The 17165-nt window shown below is 44.4% G+C and overlaps 2 protein-coding genes and 1 long non-coding RNA gene across 6 annotated transcripts in view; 1 reads left to right on the plus strand and 2 right to left on the minus strand.

Annotated features, from left to right (window-relative positions):
* Positions 1 to 2093, minus strand: part of U2AF2 (U2 small nuclear RNA auxiliary factor 2) — a 22311-nt gene extending 20218 nt beyond the window's left edge. The window contains exon 1 of the mRNA XM_020798845.3: positions 569 to 2093. Coding sequence (XP_020654504.1) covers positions 569 to 617 — 49 coding nt within the window. The 5' untranslated portion in view covers positions 618 to 2093. The remainder of the gene's footprint in view (positions 1 to 568) is intronic.
* LOC140701317 (uncharacterized) overlaps positions 1 to 6105 on the plus strand; it is a 7729-nt gene extending 1624 nt beyond the window's left edge. Inside the window, exon 2 of the long non-coding RNA XR_012080262.2 lies at positions 67 to 6105. This is a non-coding gene — a long non-coding RNA (uncharacterized LOC140701317). The remainder of the gene's footprint in view (positions 1 to 66) is intronic.
* Positions 3405 to 16920, minus strand: CCDC106 (coiled-coil domain containing 106). Of its 4 annotated transcripts, XM_072976799.2 has the most exons (8): positions 16650 to 16756; positions 14868 to 15077; positions 12828 to 12992; positions 11671 to 11776; positions 10903 to 11025; positions 9271 to 9447; positions 8069 to 8269; positions 3405 to 5580 (listed from the first exon to the last, which is right to left on the minus strand). In XM_072976799.2, the coding sequence occupies exons 3-8, from the start codon at positions 12909 to 12911 to the stop codon at positions 5180 to 5182; spliced, it is 1092 nt and encodes a 363-aa protein (XP_072832900.2). In that variant the 5' UTR covers positions 12912 to 12992; positions 14868 to 15077; positions 16650 to 16756; the 3' UTR covers positions 3405 to 5179. The 4 variants fall into 4 exon arrangements, with proteins under 4 accessions (XP_072832900.2, XP_072832899.2, XP_078233201.1 ...); XM_072976798.2 differs by lacking the exon at positions 14868 to 15077 and having other exon boundaries at positions 16650 to 16763; XM_078377075.1 differs by lacking the exons at positions 14868 to 15077; positions 16650 to 16756 and adding an exon at positions 14292 to 14838.
* Positions 16921 to 17165: the final 245 nt, after the last annotated feature.

Below are 17165 nucleotides of genomic sequence, written 5' to 3' on the forward strand. Positions count from 1 at the left end.
GAGGGGGCGGGAGAAAAAAAAGGAAGCAAACAAGCGAGAAGACTAAAACAGCCTTTTCCTCCCCAGGAGTTGGTAGCGGACGAATTGCGACCACTTCAAAGTTTTCTTTCCCGTCCCTCCTCCCCCGTCACCTTTTTTTTTTTTTTGGAGGGGGGGAGAGATTCTGGGAGACGAAAGGTGCTGCTAGGCGATGCCCAAAGCGATCTTTATTATTTTCTTTAAAGGGTGTACGTGAGAAGAAGACCTCCTTGCCTGCCCGGTCTCTCCCCTCCCCCATAACTCGTCCGTTAAAGGCGCGCGCCCAGAAGGACCAACGGCTCCGCTTCCCCCGCACACCCTCCCCCATGTTCTACCTCACGCTCCCGCCAAATTAAATAGAAAAGGCCAGCCGGGGGGGGGGGTTGTGGGTGGAGGGAAAGGGAGAAGTTAACAGGCGCAGGAGGACCTTTCCCGAGAGCCAGGCGGCGACGACGGCGCCTCGGTCCACGGCGCCCCTCAGGAGCGCGCGGTGGCGGGCGCAGAGCCTCTTCCTTTCCCGCCCCTCCGCCTCCCTTGCCCGCTCACTCACCCTGCTTGTTCTCGTTGAGCTGCCGCTCGAATTCGTCGAAGTCGGACATGGTGAAAGGACGGAGGGCGGCCCGTCTCTGACCTCGGCACTGTTACGGCGGCTCTTCGCGAACCAGCTTCTGCTCACGCACTAGGCCGCGACGGCGCCTTTCCTTGAGTTCGGCAACTTCCGGCGGCAACTTCGGCTCTTCGCGGAAGCGCTCGGCAATTTCCGGAAGACCCCCCCTTCCCAAGGCGTTCGGGTTGTCTACTCCGCCCCTTCGACCTCTAAGACAATTCTCTTCCCTTACTCACATTTTTTTTTCTTTTGAACGCCTGCCCCTGTAAGGAAGTCTTCGGGTTTTTCCGGAAAGGTTCGGGTACTTCCGTTGACGTCACTTCCTCCGTTCTAGCTCAAAGCACGGCGAGCACTCCGCTTCTTCCCTCGTACTCCCGCTTTTACTGGCATTAATAGTAAAATTTGATCGAATCTTTCCGGGTTACTTCCGGGACTTTTGGATATTTCCGCCGGACGTTCTTCGGCTTTCTAGCAGAATCCATACACGTAGTCCATACGGCATCCACGTTCTTTCCGGAAGAGAAAATAAGTTATTTATTATGTGTTTGAAAAATGGACGCAAATTAAACCGATCCATCAGTGTACGAAGGATGCGACGTAAAAGGGGATAGAAAATTGGTTTGAAAATCTAGTGTCCTTTGTAGTTGCAGCCAACAGTTTCATTGGGCATTAGATTTCTTGGACTGTATCCACGAAAGTTTATGCTAAATGAAGCTAGTTGCTCTTTAAGAAGACATGTGCTTCTTTGATTTTGTCGCAGCCCATTACAGAGTAACATGGTTATCGTTTTGGAGACCAAGGGCAGCGTTCAAATTTTTATGTTATTAATTTGCTTTCGTTTATAAGGCTTTCCTAATGTCTGGATCTTTGAAAGGGATGCTGAGGAAAAATTGGCTCAAGCAATTACGGGCCCAAACAAAGCACAAGACAGGCTGATGAGAGACAACCTCTCGTGCTCTTCCATTTACTGGTTCATGCATCAGTTTTGCCTACTTTTCCATAAGTATGCAAAACGTTGAAGTTTCAATAGATGTTTGAATGGAGATTAGGGGGGGCACTCTATATTAATAAGTTCACTAAAACATAAGCAAAATTATTGTTATGTACTTACATCCACCTTCCTACTTCTAGACAGTGCTCACGGGGTTTTACAAAAATAAAAGTACAGTATGTTTTCTGTGGCTAAACAATTGCCTGAGCACAACACAACTAGTCTCTGAAAGTAAAGGGCTTTGCATCAAGACTTCAAAGACAGACTAACAATTCTATACCAATAAAAGAGGTAGCCATGTTAGTCTGTGCATGTATTATAGGTAAAAACAAAAAATAATAAAAGAACAAATAAAGACAAAAACGTAGCACCCTAAAGACTGTTATATTTTAATGTGAGCTTTTGCAGACAGGTCTATCAAAGCACACATTGAGCTATAACAGTCTTTAAAGTGCCACTACGTTTTTGTATTTTTTTATTTCTTCTCTGTATATTAGGTTCCAAGACAATTCACATTAGCTAATTAGATATTGCTAGGCAATTGTGTGTGATGTTATTGTCATTTTTAAAAGTCATTGTCTTACGTCACTTGGTTCCAACCTCCTTACTCCTGTACACTGTATATAAACCTGTTATCTAAATAATGTATGCTCCATGTAAAGTGGATTATAATCCACAAAGGCTCCTACTGAAATGCACATTAGTCTTAAGTGCACTACAATCTCTTTGTTCTTGTTTTTGCTTACTGTCACTTTTTAAAATTTTCCTAATGAATTTACAGTTATTTGCAATATTTGTACCTAATACTCATTTAATTCAAATGCTTCCATATTTGTTCACCAATAGTAGTAATCTTTTAACTTTCCATTCTAATATCTAATTTAACATTTGTATCATCTTTATAAGATACCCAGTGTGGTGTAGTGATGTGGTGTAGTGAATAGAGTGATGGACTAGAACTTGGGAAGCATGGGTTTGAATCTCTGCTCAGCTATGGAAACTCACTGGAGGTGTGGAACTGGTAAAAACACTCTTTAAAATATCTCTTACCTTAAAAGCCCTATTAGGGTTGGTTCCAACTTGACACATTGTCTTTATACAGTGGTGCCTCGCTAGACGATGATAATTCATTCCACTGAAATCGCTGTTTAGCGAAATCATTGTCTAGCAAAAGGCATTTCCCCATTGGAATGCATTGAAACCTGTTTAATGCGTTCTAATGGGGAAGAATCGTCTTTGTTTAGCGAAGATCGGCCATAGGAAAGCCGCTTTGCGAACCACCAATCAGCTGTTTAAATCACTGTCTTGCGAAGCTTAGGTCCTGAAAACATCTGTTTGCGAGCGCGGAGGGAGCTGTCAAAATCGTCGTCTAGTGAAAATTGGTTTGCGAAGCAGGGGCCAAACACTGTCCAGCAAAATTCCCCCATAGGAATCACTGTTCTGCGAATTGCTATAGCGATCGCAAAAAGCCAATGTCTAGCGAAAAAAACGTCATGCAGGGTAACTGTCTAGTGAGGCACCACTGTACTGTGCTTTTCACAAGAACTGTTGTTTAACCTCACAAGTGAAATGTGACACCTGGTCATAACAGTCTAATTTTACAAAAATAGAACTGAGACTGAATAAGATCTAGCTTAACTCATGGAATATATACTTGGCTGAGGATTTAAATGCCGCCCTCCCTAACCCAATATTTCACCAGGCATTTACCAACTTTACCATTGGTTAAAAAAGCCAATCTTTTAAATAAATAAATATATATTTATATATATATATACACACACACACGTACTACTATGTTTTATTCAGAACACTTTGTTTAATTTAAATCATCTTAGTAAATTGATTTTAATTAAAAAAAATTTAAATATTCTTTTTCAATAGAGAGGGGGGGAAGAAGACTAGGAGAGAAATTACATAAACAGTCAGTTAATTACACTGAATAAAAAGAAGGCACCCCCAGGGAACAGGGACCAATTATTGAAATCCTTGCACATGCTCTCTCTCTCTCTCTTTTCCCCCCTTCACATATACAGTGGCACCCTGAATCCACAAAGATGTAGGGGAGCCCCCCTGCCAGTTGATACCCTCCATACAATCCCCAATATTAGCCATGCTGGCTACATGGACATTGAGATTTGTAGTTCAAAACATCTTAGAGGACATTCCTTTGAGGAAGGCCAATGTAGAAGCATGTGTGCATGTACCACTCTCAGACTCAACCACACACATAGTCTTGGAGGAACAAAAATAATAAAAATGATATAAAATCATTTGAGCCCAGTTTAGGGGTGTGGAGCAATAGGTAGATAAGAAAGGGGCAGCAGTGTCGATGGATGCCTCCAGAAACAACCACAAAATAAGAGATGTGGTGGAAGCATGGAATGTGAGAAAATCTTTGGAGACAAAAGGACAATGTTTGGTAGCCTCTGAACACCACAATTAATTCCTTCAAATGTGGAAAGAATGTAGTGAAAAGGCAGCAGATAGAATATTGATACAATACCAGTATCATTAGCTAAAGAAGTGCTGGAGACACTTCAAATGTCAGATTGCAATTCTCATCATAGGAGTGTTTGTGGAACTTTTCAGTCCATCAGCGTTTGGAGACCCACCATTGCCTTTCCCTCAGCTAAATGCTCAGAAAGTAGAAAGAATATGGCCAAAAATCTGGTGATTTGCACAAAAATACTGTACTGCAGCCACTTGGAAACTTGGTATCCTTCCCACTTCTGGTCAGTTGGCATGTGCACTGGATGAATCCTCTGTCTGCAAATAAGACAGCTGTTACCTCCAGATGAAGACAAAGCCTTCCTGAGCAACAAGGCAGAACATGTGGCCACTGCCAAAACTCTGACCTTTTTGAAATAAGATTGCAAACATACACCTGTCTGTGGCAAATAAAAATGCTCTCAGGATGAATGAAGCAAAAACATTTTTTGTTCAATTTTATTTTTCCCCTCACACACACACCCTTCTGTCCTTTCAGGTAGTTGCTGTCCCTAGCAATGTGTGGTAAGGCTGTATAGTGAGCCAGCCACTCATCTTCTAGGTTGCCATGAATACTACCCAAGAACAAGCTGACAATCTTACCAGTGTTGACCTATTGCAGCCATCTTCAAATAATCTATCCACCGCTGCACCTGATGGATACATACGTCATGTTTTGCCCTACTAACTCCCTGTCTCTACTCTCATCATCTGGCCAGCTCAGAGGCCCGCTGGCTCTGTCCCTTTCTCAGAAGCAAATGGACTGAGATCCACACTCGGTGCTTAGTCTTTATAAATTGAAGCTTCCATGGGAGCATCCATCCAGTCTGAGTTGACTCTCCAGGTTTAAAAAGCAAAACAAAACACCTGCCTCAGAGGTGAGTCAGCCTTGCCTGTGAAGTTAGGTCTTCATTTTGCATTTGAAATAGAGGGAAAGATGGGAGGTGGCTGACAAGAAAACAGAAGAGTCCTGGGGAAACAAGAGCAAGCGCTTGGTGGGTCTGGATAAGGGATGGAGGTGAAAGGCCTGGCAAAGTGGACTCCTGCCACAGGGGGGAAAAAAGAGGAAACCATCACTTGTAGCAATCAGCAATGGGTAAAAGCGGCTTCCCAGGTGAGGGGAGAGGGTTGCTGGCAGCAGGGCTGGGGGAGTCTGTTTTCCGCTTGAAGCGGTACGTGATGGGCAGGAGAAGTTTGCTCTTTTTGAGGGCCTGAACCTTCTTGAGTGTTTCATCATCCAGTGCCATGAAGCACCGGCGGGAATACTCCAGCAAGCGTTCCTTAGAAGGGTCGAATTCGCCCACCTCAGCCATCTTTTCAGGAGCCACGATGAGGAGCTCAGCGATGGGTGTGGTCAGGGCCACGGTGTTCCGGTCCACACGGTGGTACTCGAAGGCCCGACTCATGCTCTGCAGCTTCTGGAAAGTGTATAGGATCTTCTTGTAGCGGCACAACACCCCATCCACATCTTTCACTGTGTGGCGGGTTCAGGTTCAGGCACAGAATGGCCCCAGCGAGATGACCCATGAACCAAGGAGCATGGGAAAGAGAGCAAAACCATGGTTTGAGGAACAAAGTGTGAGGCAGAATGGAGGCACCCCGAAGGCTCATGAATACCCAGAAGTCATGATGAAGGGCAAAGAAGCCACATGAAAGATGAAGGACCAACAGAAATAAAAAGTGACACATTCAGAGAGCCCCCAGAGTTGGAAAGCCGTCAATAACATGATACGTATATTAGCAGCATAAGAATGGAGGAAGGGAGAAAATAATGCATGACCAGGAGAATAAATGAGAAAGAAATCAATAACAGGAGAAGGAGAAGTTAAAACAATCAGGGAATGTTTAAGTTGAAAACAGAAATTATCGGAAATGGGAACAAGAAAGGGTGGAGGAGAAAAGCGAAGGCATTTAAGAGACGTTTAATGAGAATGGTGAATGGTCAGAACACAGAAATAGGGTTACAAAGAAAAATGTGATAATGAATCAAGAAAGAAAAGGAAGGGGAAAAAAGAATAATTTTGTTCAGCAGTTTACCAAGATTCAGGATTTGGGACAGCTACTCTTTGGGACTACAATTCCCAGAATTCCAATAGCTAGCTACATTCCCAAAGAGTAACTTTCCCTAAGCTCTGGTAAGATTTAATACGTTTGTCAGGAGAAAACTGTTTAAAGGCCTGTTTTTCAGACTCAGGATGCTTCTCCCTACTTCCATTTTTCAGTTTAAAAAAATTAAAAATAAAGGAAAGCTCTGCCATCTTTTTGAAAATGTGAGGAAGAGAAACCTTCCAAGTTTTTGAGATTTCATGCCCCAATCCATTTCCTCTAGCGGTATTCTTGAGGAAAATTTCAGATCTTGGAACTCCCACTGACTTTAGAGACAGAAAATATTAAACCAATGAAGTCCATATGTGTATATTTGGTCAGACAGTTGCACTGTTTGCCAATGTTGGAGAACAGTATACTGTAGTTTTTTTGGCTATAGAGAACAAGAGAACAAGAAGAAGGAAAACCTTCCTCTCATTTCCATCTCCATGGGCCTTTTGCACTGTGTCTTACATTCTAAACCTGAAGGCAGCAACTCCCTGGTTCTTTACCCATCTCGCATAAACCATTCTGCAAGATTTTCCTACAGAATGGCTTAAGCCGTTTTTAATAAACAAAATATTCCTTGTTAAATATTCCTTGTTATATTTTTATTTTATTTTATAAAGAGTAATGTGTTTTAAATAGATGGGAAGAAAATAAAATAGCCAAGATAACAAATATTAATTACTTCTCTTTAAAAACTGATTTTAACTTCTTGTTAAAAACAATTTTTCCAATAAAGGTTCTCTCTCTTATAGAAGCTGGATTAAACACTACTGTACAATACAAAGCAGAAAAAAACATGTTTGGATGATAAAGAAGTGGGTTTGCTATTTTGGAAGGGACAAATCTTTATGTGATGGCAAAATGTACCAATTAACTTGATTGATACAGCCATGAAATGAAAATTGTGAAGAATTGTTGTAGAGGTGGATATTGTTTTAATAAAGACTGAAATTACAAGTGTAATAGTTGTGAAGTGGTACAGCATTTCTTTTCTATATGGAAGTACATTGTTTTAACATTTAGATCTTTATCAATAAAATATGTACCAAGATCATAAATAGTGGACATTTTGAATGTGATGTGCCTATTAAGGAAATTCCAAGGATGTGCACTGAAGGACTGTTTTTAAAATATTTTAATTAATTTAAATGAATTAATTCATATATGTCTGGTCGTTTGAAACCTCTAGTTCTAACTTCTGTCAGTAGGTGGCAGGCTTCCATAACCATAACATAGATTTGCAGTAGTTCCTGTTAGAAGCCACTGGGAAGTAATACAAACGATAGTGTTGTAGGAATGCCCCTCCCCTGCTATATGCCAGCCTTCCTTCCTCAGGATGGAATGACAGGCCAGTGGAAAGTGTGCAGGTGTAGCGTGGCAGCCATTACTCAGATATAATGGGCACAAAGTGTCCAACTATGACAGCTACTAAACTTTGCTAGAAGAAACACCGATTTATCAAACCAAGGGCTATTTCAGCCCATGCAAACCTGGGTGGACTCATTAAAATAGTACAATATCTAACATATTATTTATAATCTCTGTTCAAAAGAGATGAGTTTAAGATCCACCTTTTTTGCCACTACCTTGTTTCCCCGAAAATAAGACCTAACCTGAAAATAAGCCCTAGTATGATTTTTCAGGATGCTCGTAATATAAGCCCTACCCCAAAAAGCTCCTATTCCTCCACCATTGTGCAAGAACCAGAATAAGATCATACGACTATAAAATAAAACATCACTTGAAAATAAACCCTAATGCGTTTTTGGAGCAAAAATTAATATAAGATCCTGTCTTATTTTCAAGAAAATACGGTATAGTGACTGCTGTGTTGAAAACTGTGGACCAATTCTGTCCTTGCCACTCACCTCTTTGCCTCTCACGGACTTTAGGTTTGGCAAAACGTCGCCGATTGATACCTCCTTTCTGCTTCTTGTGTTCTGTGGATCCGCCTTCCTCAGGACTGGCACTGAGCCAGGATCCTCTGCTGTCATCATCTGTCATGTCCCCATTCCGGCCGTCAGACACTTCAGATCGCCGTGAGGCCTGCTTGTTGCGACAATGATCGTCTAAGATGGAAGGGACAAAGTGGGTCGCATCAGCTGGAAAGAGCCCTATCTGGTACCGTGAGCTTTCCTGTAAGGTTCATCAGCCCATAATGAAAGATCTCAAGACCGCCAACAGCAATCAGTGACCTTTCACATGGTATTGAATGCAACTCCTGTCAGATCCTGTTCATCATAGCAAATGATCACAGATGATGGGAGTTGGAAGCCAGCCCCAGTTCTACAGGGCTACAGGTTGCCCAGCCCTGGATAAGCCTAACTTTCTTCTTCCAGACCAGGCCTTTGAGGTCTTACACTTTTGGGTTTACTGCTATTCCCAGACCTCTTGGTCAATGCTTCTAGGCTTATACCCAAAATTCTAGGAGATTCTACACATTTTAGTCCAAAAATCTGCCTCAGACAAGCCAGTCTCTTCTTCATTCCAACACATTTAGATTCTCCTCTTTAAAACCCAACATTCTGCTCCCTTCTTTCTCCTATGAGAACCAAGGTTGTCATTCCCCCACCTTCTTCTCTATTATACAGTGGTGCCTCGCATAATGAGTGCACCGTTTAACGAAGAATCTGCATACCGATGCGGATTTCTGCATCGCTAATGTGAGGGCATCCTTGCATTGCGATGGGGGAACAGCTGTTCAGCGGTTCCAAAATGGCCGCCGGACACCCAAAATGGCCGCTGGAACACTAAAAATGGCCGCTAGAACACTAAAAATGGCCACTGGGACACCCAAAATGGCCACTGGGACACCCAAAATGGCCGCTGGGACACCCAAAATGGCCGCCGCAACATGGGGAAACATCGGAGACCGGTGAGTTTTGGGCCCATTGGGTTTCCCCGTCCCACTTAACGATGTTTCCCCATAGCGAAGGTTAATCCGGAACGGATTAACCTCGCTATGCGGGGCACCACTGTATTCTTCTTTCCAAATAACACCGAAGGTCTTAGTCTAAAGGAATACAACCATACACTCAGTTTCCCAAGAAGTCAAGGATGCTCCTCTTACCAGCATCCAAACGAGCCGATGAGATGAACTTGTCTAGTTGGCAGCGCAAGAAATCCCGTTCTTCTTCTAGATCCTCGATTCTCTTCTGCAACCAGGAGTTCCTCTCTAAGGCCATATGTAGCTGGGTCCTCATATTGGCTACCAGGGTCAAGGAGGGAGCTGGCATCTCTGGAGTCTCTGAGATTTAGCAAGAGAGGAAACATAAGTTATATCCCAGGGAACACATGCGCTTTCAGGGTCACCACTTTTCCAGTTCTCTTCATTCCTGGATCCCAAGCCCAAGCCCCCAAATTTTCTAGCAAGGTTCCCCAAGAGCCATGCCACACACAATGAAGGGTTTTACCCTTCCTGTTTACCAGTTTCTTTAATTAAGGGCAAGTTCACACATTCATTTTGAGCGGAAGCTAATCAAGATGGCATAGGTTTCTTTGATCTCTCCACCAAACATTCTCAAGGGTTTTTACTAAATCACTTCCATTTGGTTTAAATATCTTGTTCAGTAATTCAGAATATAGAACTGGATGGACACCACCAATAAATTCTACAGAAGGGGTCAAAACTAACAAGGAAAATGTGCATTTATGCAGTCTTCTCCATCTCGCCTCACAACTGCCACCGAAAACTGTATTTTCCAACTTCCAAAATGCAGCCCTCCATATTCTGTGGAAATGGAGAATTCTTGGTGCAGCAATAGGCAATTTCTGGCCTTCTAGATATTGTTGGATGATTACTTTAAAAAGCCCTGGGTAGCCTAGCTGAGTGCAAGGGACAATGTGAATTATAGTCCAGCAACATCTGGAGGGGCACAACTGGCCCACTTTGTCCTAGATCAAATTCACAGAGCCAGCTGACAAGCAATTATCTCCTGGGCATTTCTAGATGCAGCGGTCATAAATGCAGGGCACCCTATAGCAGTCCAGATTACCTGTCCTTTTAGATCAATGGTTCCCAACCTTGGGCCCCCAGATGTTCTTGGACTAAAACTCTCTGAAGCCTTCAACCCTAGCTGTCCTGGCCAGTTGTTCCCAGCTGCTCCCAGCTGTTCTGGGAGTTGCAGTGAAGGAATATTTGGAGGCTCAAGGTTGGGAAGCACTGTTCTAAGTCAATAATTTTACTGTAACTGGCAGTGGCTGGGAGCTTCAGATGGGTTTGGGGGAGTACGGCTGCAGGATTCCTTAGAGTGGTAATCAAAAAAGTGGTCAAAAAAGTAATTTCTCCAAGCTCTATCTGGGACATTGTGTGTGCTTGCTCCCTTTTGCAATGACCATAAAGAAGAATGCATTATATGAATCTACGCTCTTCCAAAAACCATTTTCTATTGTAATCTCTCCAATAATAGCATCAGTTTCTGGAACCAGCACCATCAGGGAAACAAGAGCAAGTGCATGTTCATCCTATGGCAGGACACAAGGGATCACCTAGATCCTATTCACTTATAACAGGGTAGCAAACCATTAGTCCTCTAGATGTTTTTGGCTGCCATTCCCAGAAACTACCACAAGCAAGGAAAATTGCAAGGGATTTTGGGAGCTGTAGTTCATACCCCCTGGAAGACCAAAGGTTCCTCACTTCTGACTGAGGTGATCCAGTACATATTAAAATGATGTGCAGCTAGGGGATGTTTCTTCTCACCATCAAAATTCTGTGGAGAGCTCAGGCCATAATATAGCTGTTGCTGAGTTTGTGTCTTTGACTCCATCTGCAGTGGCTCATCCAAAGGTATTGATCCTTCACACACTTCATTGTTTTCTTTTACTGTAAACATAAAGGTTGACGGTCAGGTGGGAAGGAGAAGAAAGATAAGAGTAATAGCGTAACTAAGAGCTGTAAGTGGTGTTTTCCCCCTGCAAACACTTCTCAAATTATGCTTACTAGAATTGCTGCTTTTCTTTAGCTCTGAGCTAAAATCCTTGTCCAGAAAATACTTTGCCTTGATTTTATAGACTGTTATATCTAAACAAGTCTGCCATTACATTTTTATATTTTCTCCTAGTAAGTTTCTTTTCATAGGAGAAAGCTGCTATTTCAAAAAGAGAGACTTGATTTGGATCCACATTAAGCTGTAGATATGTCCCATCCCTACCCTCTTAGGCCCTGTGGATTTCAATGGGAGCCAAACTGTTACAAACTCTTCACACAAATTTCAGCAGAGGAGAAATTCATTGAAGTACATACGGATCCAATCCTTTACAGCAGTCGTTCCCAACCTGGGGTCCCCGGATGTTCTTGGACTAAAACTCTCAGAAGCCTTCACCACTAGCTGTGCTGGCCAGGATTTCTGAGAGTTGTCACCTAAGAACATCTGAGGACCTGAGGCTGGGAACCACTATATTATGGGAAGACACCTCTCCCACTTCACAGGCCCTACATGGTCAAGCCCCCCCCCCGACATACACTCACCTTTCTTCAGCCCAACTCCACGGCGTCCCCTACTCACACTTTCCCGTTGATGATGGTTACTCTCATTCATCATCCTCAGTTCCCAGGTGGGATGGATGCTGCCAATCTAGAGCAGAAGAGGGGGCTTATAATATCATAGTTTCTGTTCCTAGAAACCCCTCAGCTGAGTGCATGGATTCCAAAATAAGTCTCTATTTCAGAGAACACTGAACAACTGTCCTCACATTTGCTGTTCTGCTTCTAAAGCAGTGGTTCCCAACCTTGGGCCTCCAGATATTCTTGGACTTAAGCACCCAGAAATCCTGGCCAGCAGAGATGGTGGTGAAATCTCCTGGGAGATGTAGTCTATCTGGAGGCCCAAGGTTGGGGACCACTGTTCTAAAAGTACAGTATAAGAACAGTACTGGGAGCATAGTATAGAAAACTGAAGGCTTGAATGCAAACAATTTGTCTTGGCTGTCTGCTTCCCAGCCTCTACAACCTAGGCCTGTCTTGACATTTAAAGCTGAGATGGGAACCATCAGTGTTGGGGAAGGGCAAGGGTGTGTTTGGCCTCACAGCATCTTAAAATTATTTATTATTTCAATGTGCAGAGACAGACCCTCCACATTCTAATGGTGTGTGCTATGCATGCAGATTATGCTAACATACCACCACACAGCTATGCCTATCCTGCAGAAGAAATTCTTTTGGAGACTCTTATGGGGAACCTATAGCCCTTCCAGATACATTGGACTCTACCTCCCATTATCCTCAGCGAGCATAGCAAATAGTAGGAATTGTATCTGGAGGATTCCAGGTTGGGCAAAGATGTTACGAAATATTAATAGATTTGTACCCAATCACCATGGTCTAGGTCTGATGTGAGTTATAGTCCAGCATCAGCTTGGTGACCCCAGGTTCTTTTGTGAGTTTAAGTCAAACCAAAAATGATCTGCTTTGGAAACCCTTCTTGAATTCTATGGACGTGGCAACAGGAAAGGGGTATGGAAAAAGAAGGGAAAATACACATGTACTGCTTTCTTCACAACATCTTGTGGGAAGTCAGGTTTTTATTGATTGATTTAATTCAATTCATTCTAATCCCACCATTTCTCCAAAAAGCTCAGAGCAGTGTGCCTAACTCTCTTGTGTTCTATTTCATTCACACAACACACCTGGGAAGTAGAACAGGGTAGAAGAGACAGGTCGCAGTTGCTCCAGACTCTCACTGTAACCAAGAACCCCTCCTTCTTTTGCATCTAAAAATAGGTTGACCTGAGCCAAAATGATACTTAGGGGTCCAACATCCTTCCCATCGGTAGTTATCCTCCAGGAAATACCTAGAACAGTTATATAGACAAGAAGAACAGTTATATAGGCAAGAAGAAATACACAGTACTGTATATGGGACTCTACAGAAATGGAGGCAGACAGGGGCAGCACAGTGAAGAAAAACAACCCAGTCGCATTTAATGATATCTATTTATGAAACAAAGGTGGGACACAGGAGGAGCCTCTAAAAGAGTGTTTATTGTGGCTGCAGCATCACTTATTTTGGATTTGGTAAAGTGGGAGGAAGAGAAAAGATGGAAAGTGTAGAGGAGAGTAGGCTCCCTGAGTTGCTCTTTTAAGAAAGAATCAAAAGAGGAATGTGCCCATTGCCTTTTAGAGTCCTTCACTCCCTCCCTTCCTTGTGGCTGCCTTAGGAAGCTGCTTTCAGCTATCTCTTGGCAGCAAGGGAAAAAAATGAAAATAGAGAAAAAACAGAGGACTGGCTTCAGGAAGTGCTGCTGCCGTAGCCAGTATCCCTTCAGATCTGCCTGCACCACTCAATTCATGACCTAGCTTTGCCATTTGCAGGAACAGATTTGGGGTTTTTAAAAACAAGAATCATACCTGTCACAGACCCACCCTTGTTGCTCCTATTGGGCACAGACCAAGTCAGGGGAGAATCCATGCGCTTTCCTAATAAACAACTTGTGTGCTAAGTTGTTGTTTGCATAATTATGTTGTAAACCACCCAGAGTGTGCTCTAACACTATGGGACAATATAGAAATCGGAACGAGAACAGCATTCTTGTATCTTCTCCCTTAATTCACAGCATACATTTTAGACACAGAGACAAACAAATGTCTATCCAAGGCAAATCACTGTCAGAGCCACTTCTCCCTAAAGAGATACTGTCTTGGGCGAGGAGTCACGAATGACCACCACTTTTTATCCCTGAGACAGGTCCTTTTAGTCCCAAAAAAGTTGGGGATCACTGTATTAGACAATACTTTTATTAGGTCACTAGATAGTTACAATGAAGGCACATTTTCAAATTCTACAGAACTCTTCATCAGGCAGTTTGCATAAAATGTGGGGTTCAAGAAGAGAGTCCAGAAATTGGCCTGTATAATTATGTAAGGACTGCATAGTAAGAACTGCTTGTTATATAAATACAGTAGTTATTTTAACTTTACCTAAAACCAAGCAACAGCAGTTCATTAGTAAACTACTCCCCACTCCACCCAGTTCTCAACCATCTGCCTGGGGCCCGTTTCCAGCCTGTACTCAGCTACTGCCATCTGCTTAAAGAAATAAGATGGGACACATTTATAAGACACAGGCCTAGATATTTAGTCACATGAACGACCTCCAATTCTTGTGTAGAGATGGTAATAGAGGGAAGTGAGTCCATGCCCTGGCCCATGACTTGTGTTTTCTTCAGGCTGATTATTAGTCCAAAATCTTGGCAGGCCTTGTACTACAGTAGTTATTGCAGTTGCCCCTGTCCCCGTTGTTCTAATACAATGTGACGATGTTTGCATCCTTCATGTCCTGTAGTACTCCACCTTCCCTCCAGCAAAGACAAAAGATTTCATACAGCTCAGTGTGATGATCTCTTTACAGCACTTCAGCACTTCAACAGGGATGTTATCCTTCCTAGGTGCCTTACCGGAGGCAAGGGAATCCAAGGCTGCTTTTATTTCTGCTAAAGTTGGTTTGCTGTCCAACTCTTTCAAGACAGGCAGGCACTCGATGTTATTTAATGCCTCTTTGGTTACTACATTCTCTCTAGAATATAGCTCAGAGTAGTGCTGCACCCAGTGTTCCATCTGCTGTGCTCACTCCTGGATAATCACGCCTGTAGCAGTCTTCAAAGGAGCAGATTTCTTCTGTATTGGACCTAAACCTTGCTTTATACCATCATACATTCCTTTGATGTTACCTGTTTCCGCTACTATCTGTATCTGAGAGCAGAGCTGAAGCCAATCAGCATTAGAACATTCAATTGTTTTCCCTGCCAGAAGAATGAGAATTTTTTTTCTTTGACAGATCCCAAGTCTGGCAATCTCATCTCTTGAGGGGCAACAATGTCCATCTGCAGCCTACTCAGTTCCATGTCGATGACAGCTGTCTTGCACACGTTGTCTATTTCCTGCAGGTCGTCAGAAAAGCCAGGGGTCATTGTCCAAACATTTCAGGTGCCCAACTTCAGGGCAGAAGTTTTCTTATGATTGTTGCATGGTGCAGAGTTATCAATCTGCTTGTCGGCTTTCACCCTAAACCCCACGCACCCCGTGAGGTTAACAGACCATGGCAAGGCAGCACCTTATTGGCTGGGGGCTGCCCAGCTTAAGGTGGGTGCTAGCTACCTAATGAGGTGCACTGACCTCTCCCACCATCGGAAAGAGCCCCTGGTGTCACACTCTATGCCAATCAAGCTGAGACTTATAACCGGTAACTACTACTTCCCTTGTTGTACACAAAGCTGAAGTGTCCTCTCTTTGGAACCCTCCTCTAAAATCTGAATCATCTGCTTTAGTCCACATATACTTTTATAAAAATCTTAGAACTGCATTGATGGAAGGGACCCTATGGATCATCAAGGCCAACTGCTGTCAGGGAGGCACAGTGCGGAACTGAACCCCCAAACTCTGACTCTGCCACAAAGCAAAGTCCAGGGAAGGGAGAACTTAAACTATTTTTAAGAGTACTAATGAAGCAGAATGGAACCAAGAAATACTGTTGCAGTGTTGCCTCTTACCCATGGATTACTTTGGCAGATGATGGGCAGGAGGTTTTATAAACAGAGGTTAGATAGTTATCCGTCACCAATGCTCTTTGCCTAGAGATTTCCTGCAATGAGGATGGAGTTCGAACAGATGTTCCTTAAGAGTCTCCTCCTATTCTAAAAATGCAAGGATCGGAGGCAGGCCTTCCTTCTTCACAAATCCAGCCTCCTTACTCGCCAAGTCCTCCTTCATCTCTGTTACTTGAGAACCTGTAGCCCTCCAGATGTTCCTAAACTACTCCTCCCATCATGCATTCCCACTGGTCATGCAACTGACAACTGATGGGAAGTAGAGTTCCACCACATCTGAAGGGCTGCAGGGTCGCCAGCCCGGCCCCAAAGGGAAGCAGCCTCCGTCCCTATTTCTCCTCCGCAAGGAAGCCAAAAAGGGGGAGAGGGGCACATGGAGGCGCCCTCCTCCATGCCAATTTTGCGTCTCTCTGTTATTAGATCCGAGCTGCTTCCATGCCAAAGTCTCCCACCAGGCCGCCTTGAGGACGATGCTAATTAATTGCCGACGGGATAAGGGAAGGGAAGGACGCATAACTCTTTCCCAGGCGCCCGAATCCAAACCCCAAAGCGGTCCTTTGGCAAAGAAAATCAGATCCCACCACTCCAAAATGGCCCCGGCTGCTGCTGCTGCTGCTGCTGCCCTGTGATGGAAGGAAGGAGCCCTCTCTTCCTTTCTCCACCCCTTTCTCCAATCTCGGGGGGCGATGCGTGCCCCCGCCCTTCGCAGCCAGTTGTAGGGCTGCGTCCTGAGGCTTGGGGGGGGAGCCTTACAAGTGGGAGGTTATGGGGTCGATCTTAAGGGACCCCCCCAAATGCCACCCTTCCCTCGAAGGAGTGAGCAGGAGGCAGGCAAGGATTCCGTTGAGAGCGCAGGAGGTGGGGGCTCAGACCGCCCCCCCCCCCGCCAAGGCTGTCAGATCTTACCTTGCCCTTTCGGCGACATCCACGGCGAAGCAGCCCTGCTAACGGCGCCGGGCATCCGGCGAAGGAGCCAGGCGACCAAGGGAGCGCCTTGAAAGTACGGAGGGAGGAGGCGGAACGGTCGAGGGAGGAGCAAGAGGGCCTGGAGGTGGGAAAGGAGGAAGGCGAGCAGAACCTGCGGGGCCAGCGACCAGGCATGGGGCCGAATGCCTGCTTCCCACGAGCCCGTTCATGGCTGAGGGTGGGGGCACGTGTGGACGCGCCGTCGAGGATATAGGAGCAAGTGCCACCTTATGGAGTGGTAGGGTCGCTTGGAGTAACTGCTCAGGGGAAAGATGCTTGGAGCCCCGTGCTGATCCCAGAAGTCATTTTAGACGTGCATCTGGCCAGAAACCAGCTGGCATCCCTGTGAAAACAGCCAGATAGTTGAGGGCAAATGGCTATAATCTCAGAAGGGCTTTTGCCACCAAGCGTTTAATGTTGTTCTGGTCCTCTGACCACTTCAAAACACTTTTGTCC

This window comes from Pogona vitticeps, chromosome 6 (assembly GCF_051106095.1).
Source record: "Pogona vitticeps strain Pit_001003342236 chromosome 6, PviZW2.1, whole genome shotgun sequence".
NCBI classification, from domain to species: Eukaryota; Metazoa; Chordata; class Lepidosauria; order Squamata; family Agamidae; genus Pogona; species Pogona vitticeps.

What these genes read in the sequence shown, in the direction of transcription:
- CCDC106 (XM_072976797.2), bottom strand. Translation starts at nt 16,844, where the DNA reads ATGCCTGGTCGCTGGCCCCGCAGGTTCTGCTCGCCTTCCTCCTTTCCC. An exon ending in TGGAGTTGGGCTGAAGAAAG is followed by an intron (nt 11,026 to 11,670) that starts GTGAGTGTATGT and finishes TTATGTTTACAG; the next exon opens with TAAAAGAAAACAATGAAGTG. An exon ending in CTCTCCACAGAATTTTGATG is followed by an intron (nt 9,448 to 10,902) that starts GTGAGAAGAAAC and finishes GCTAAATCTCAG; the next exon opens with AGACTCCAGAGATGCCAGCT.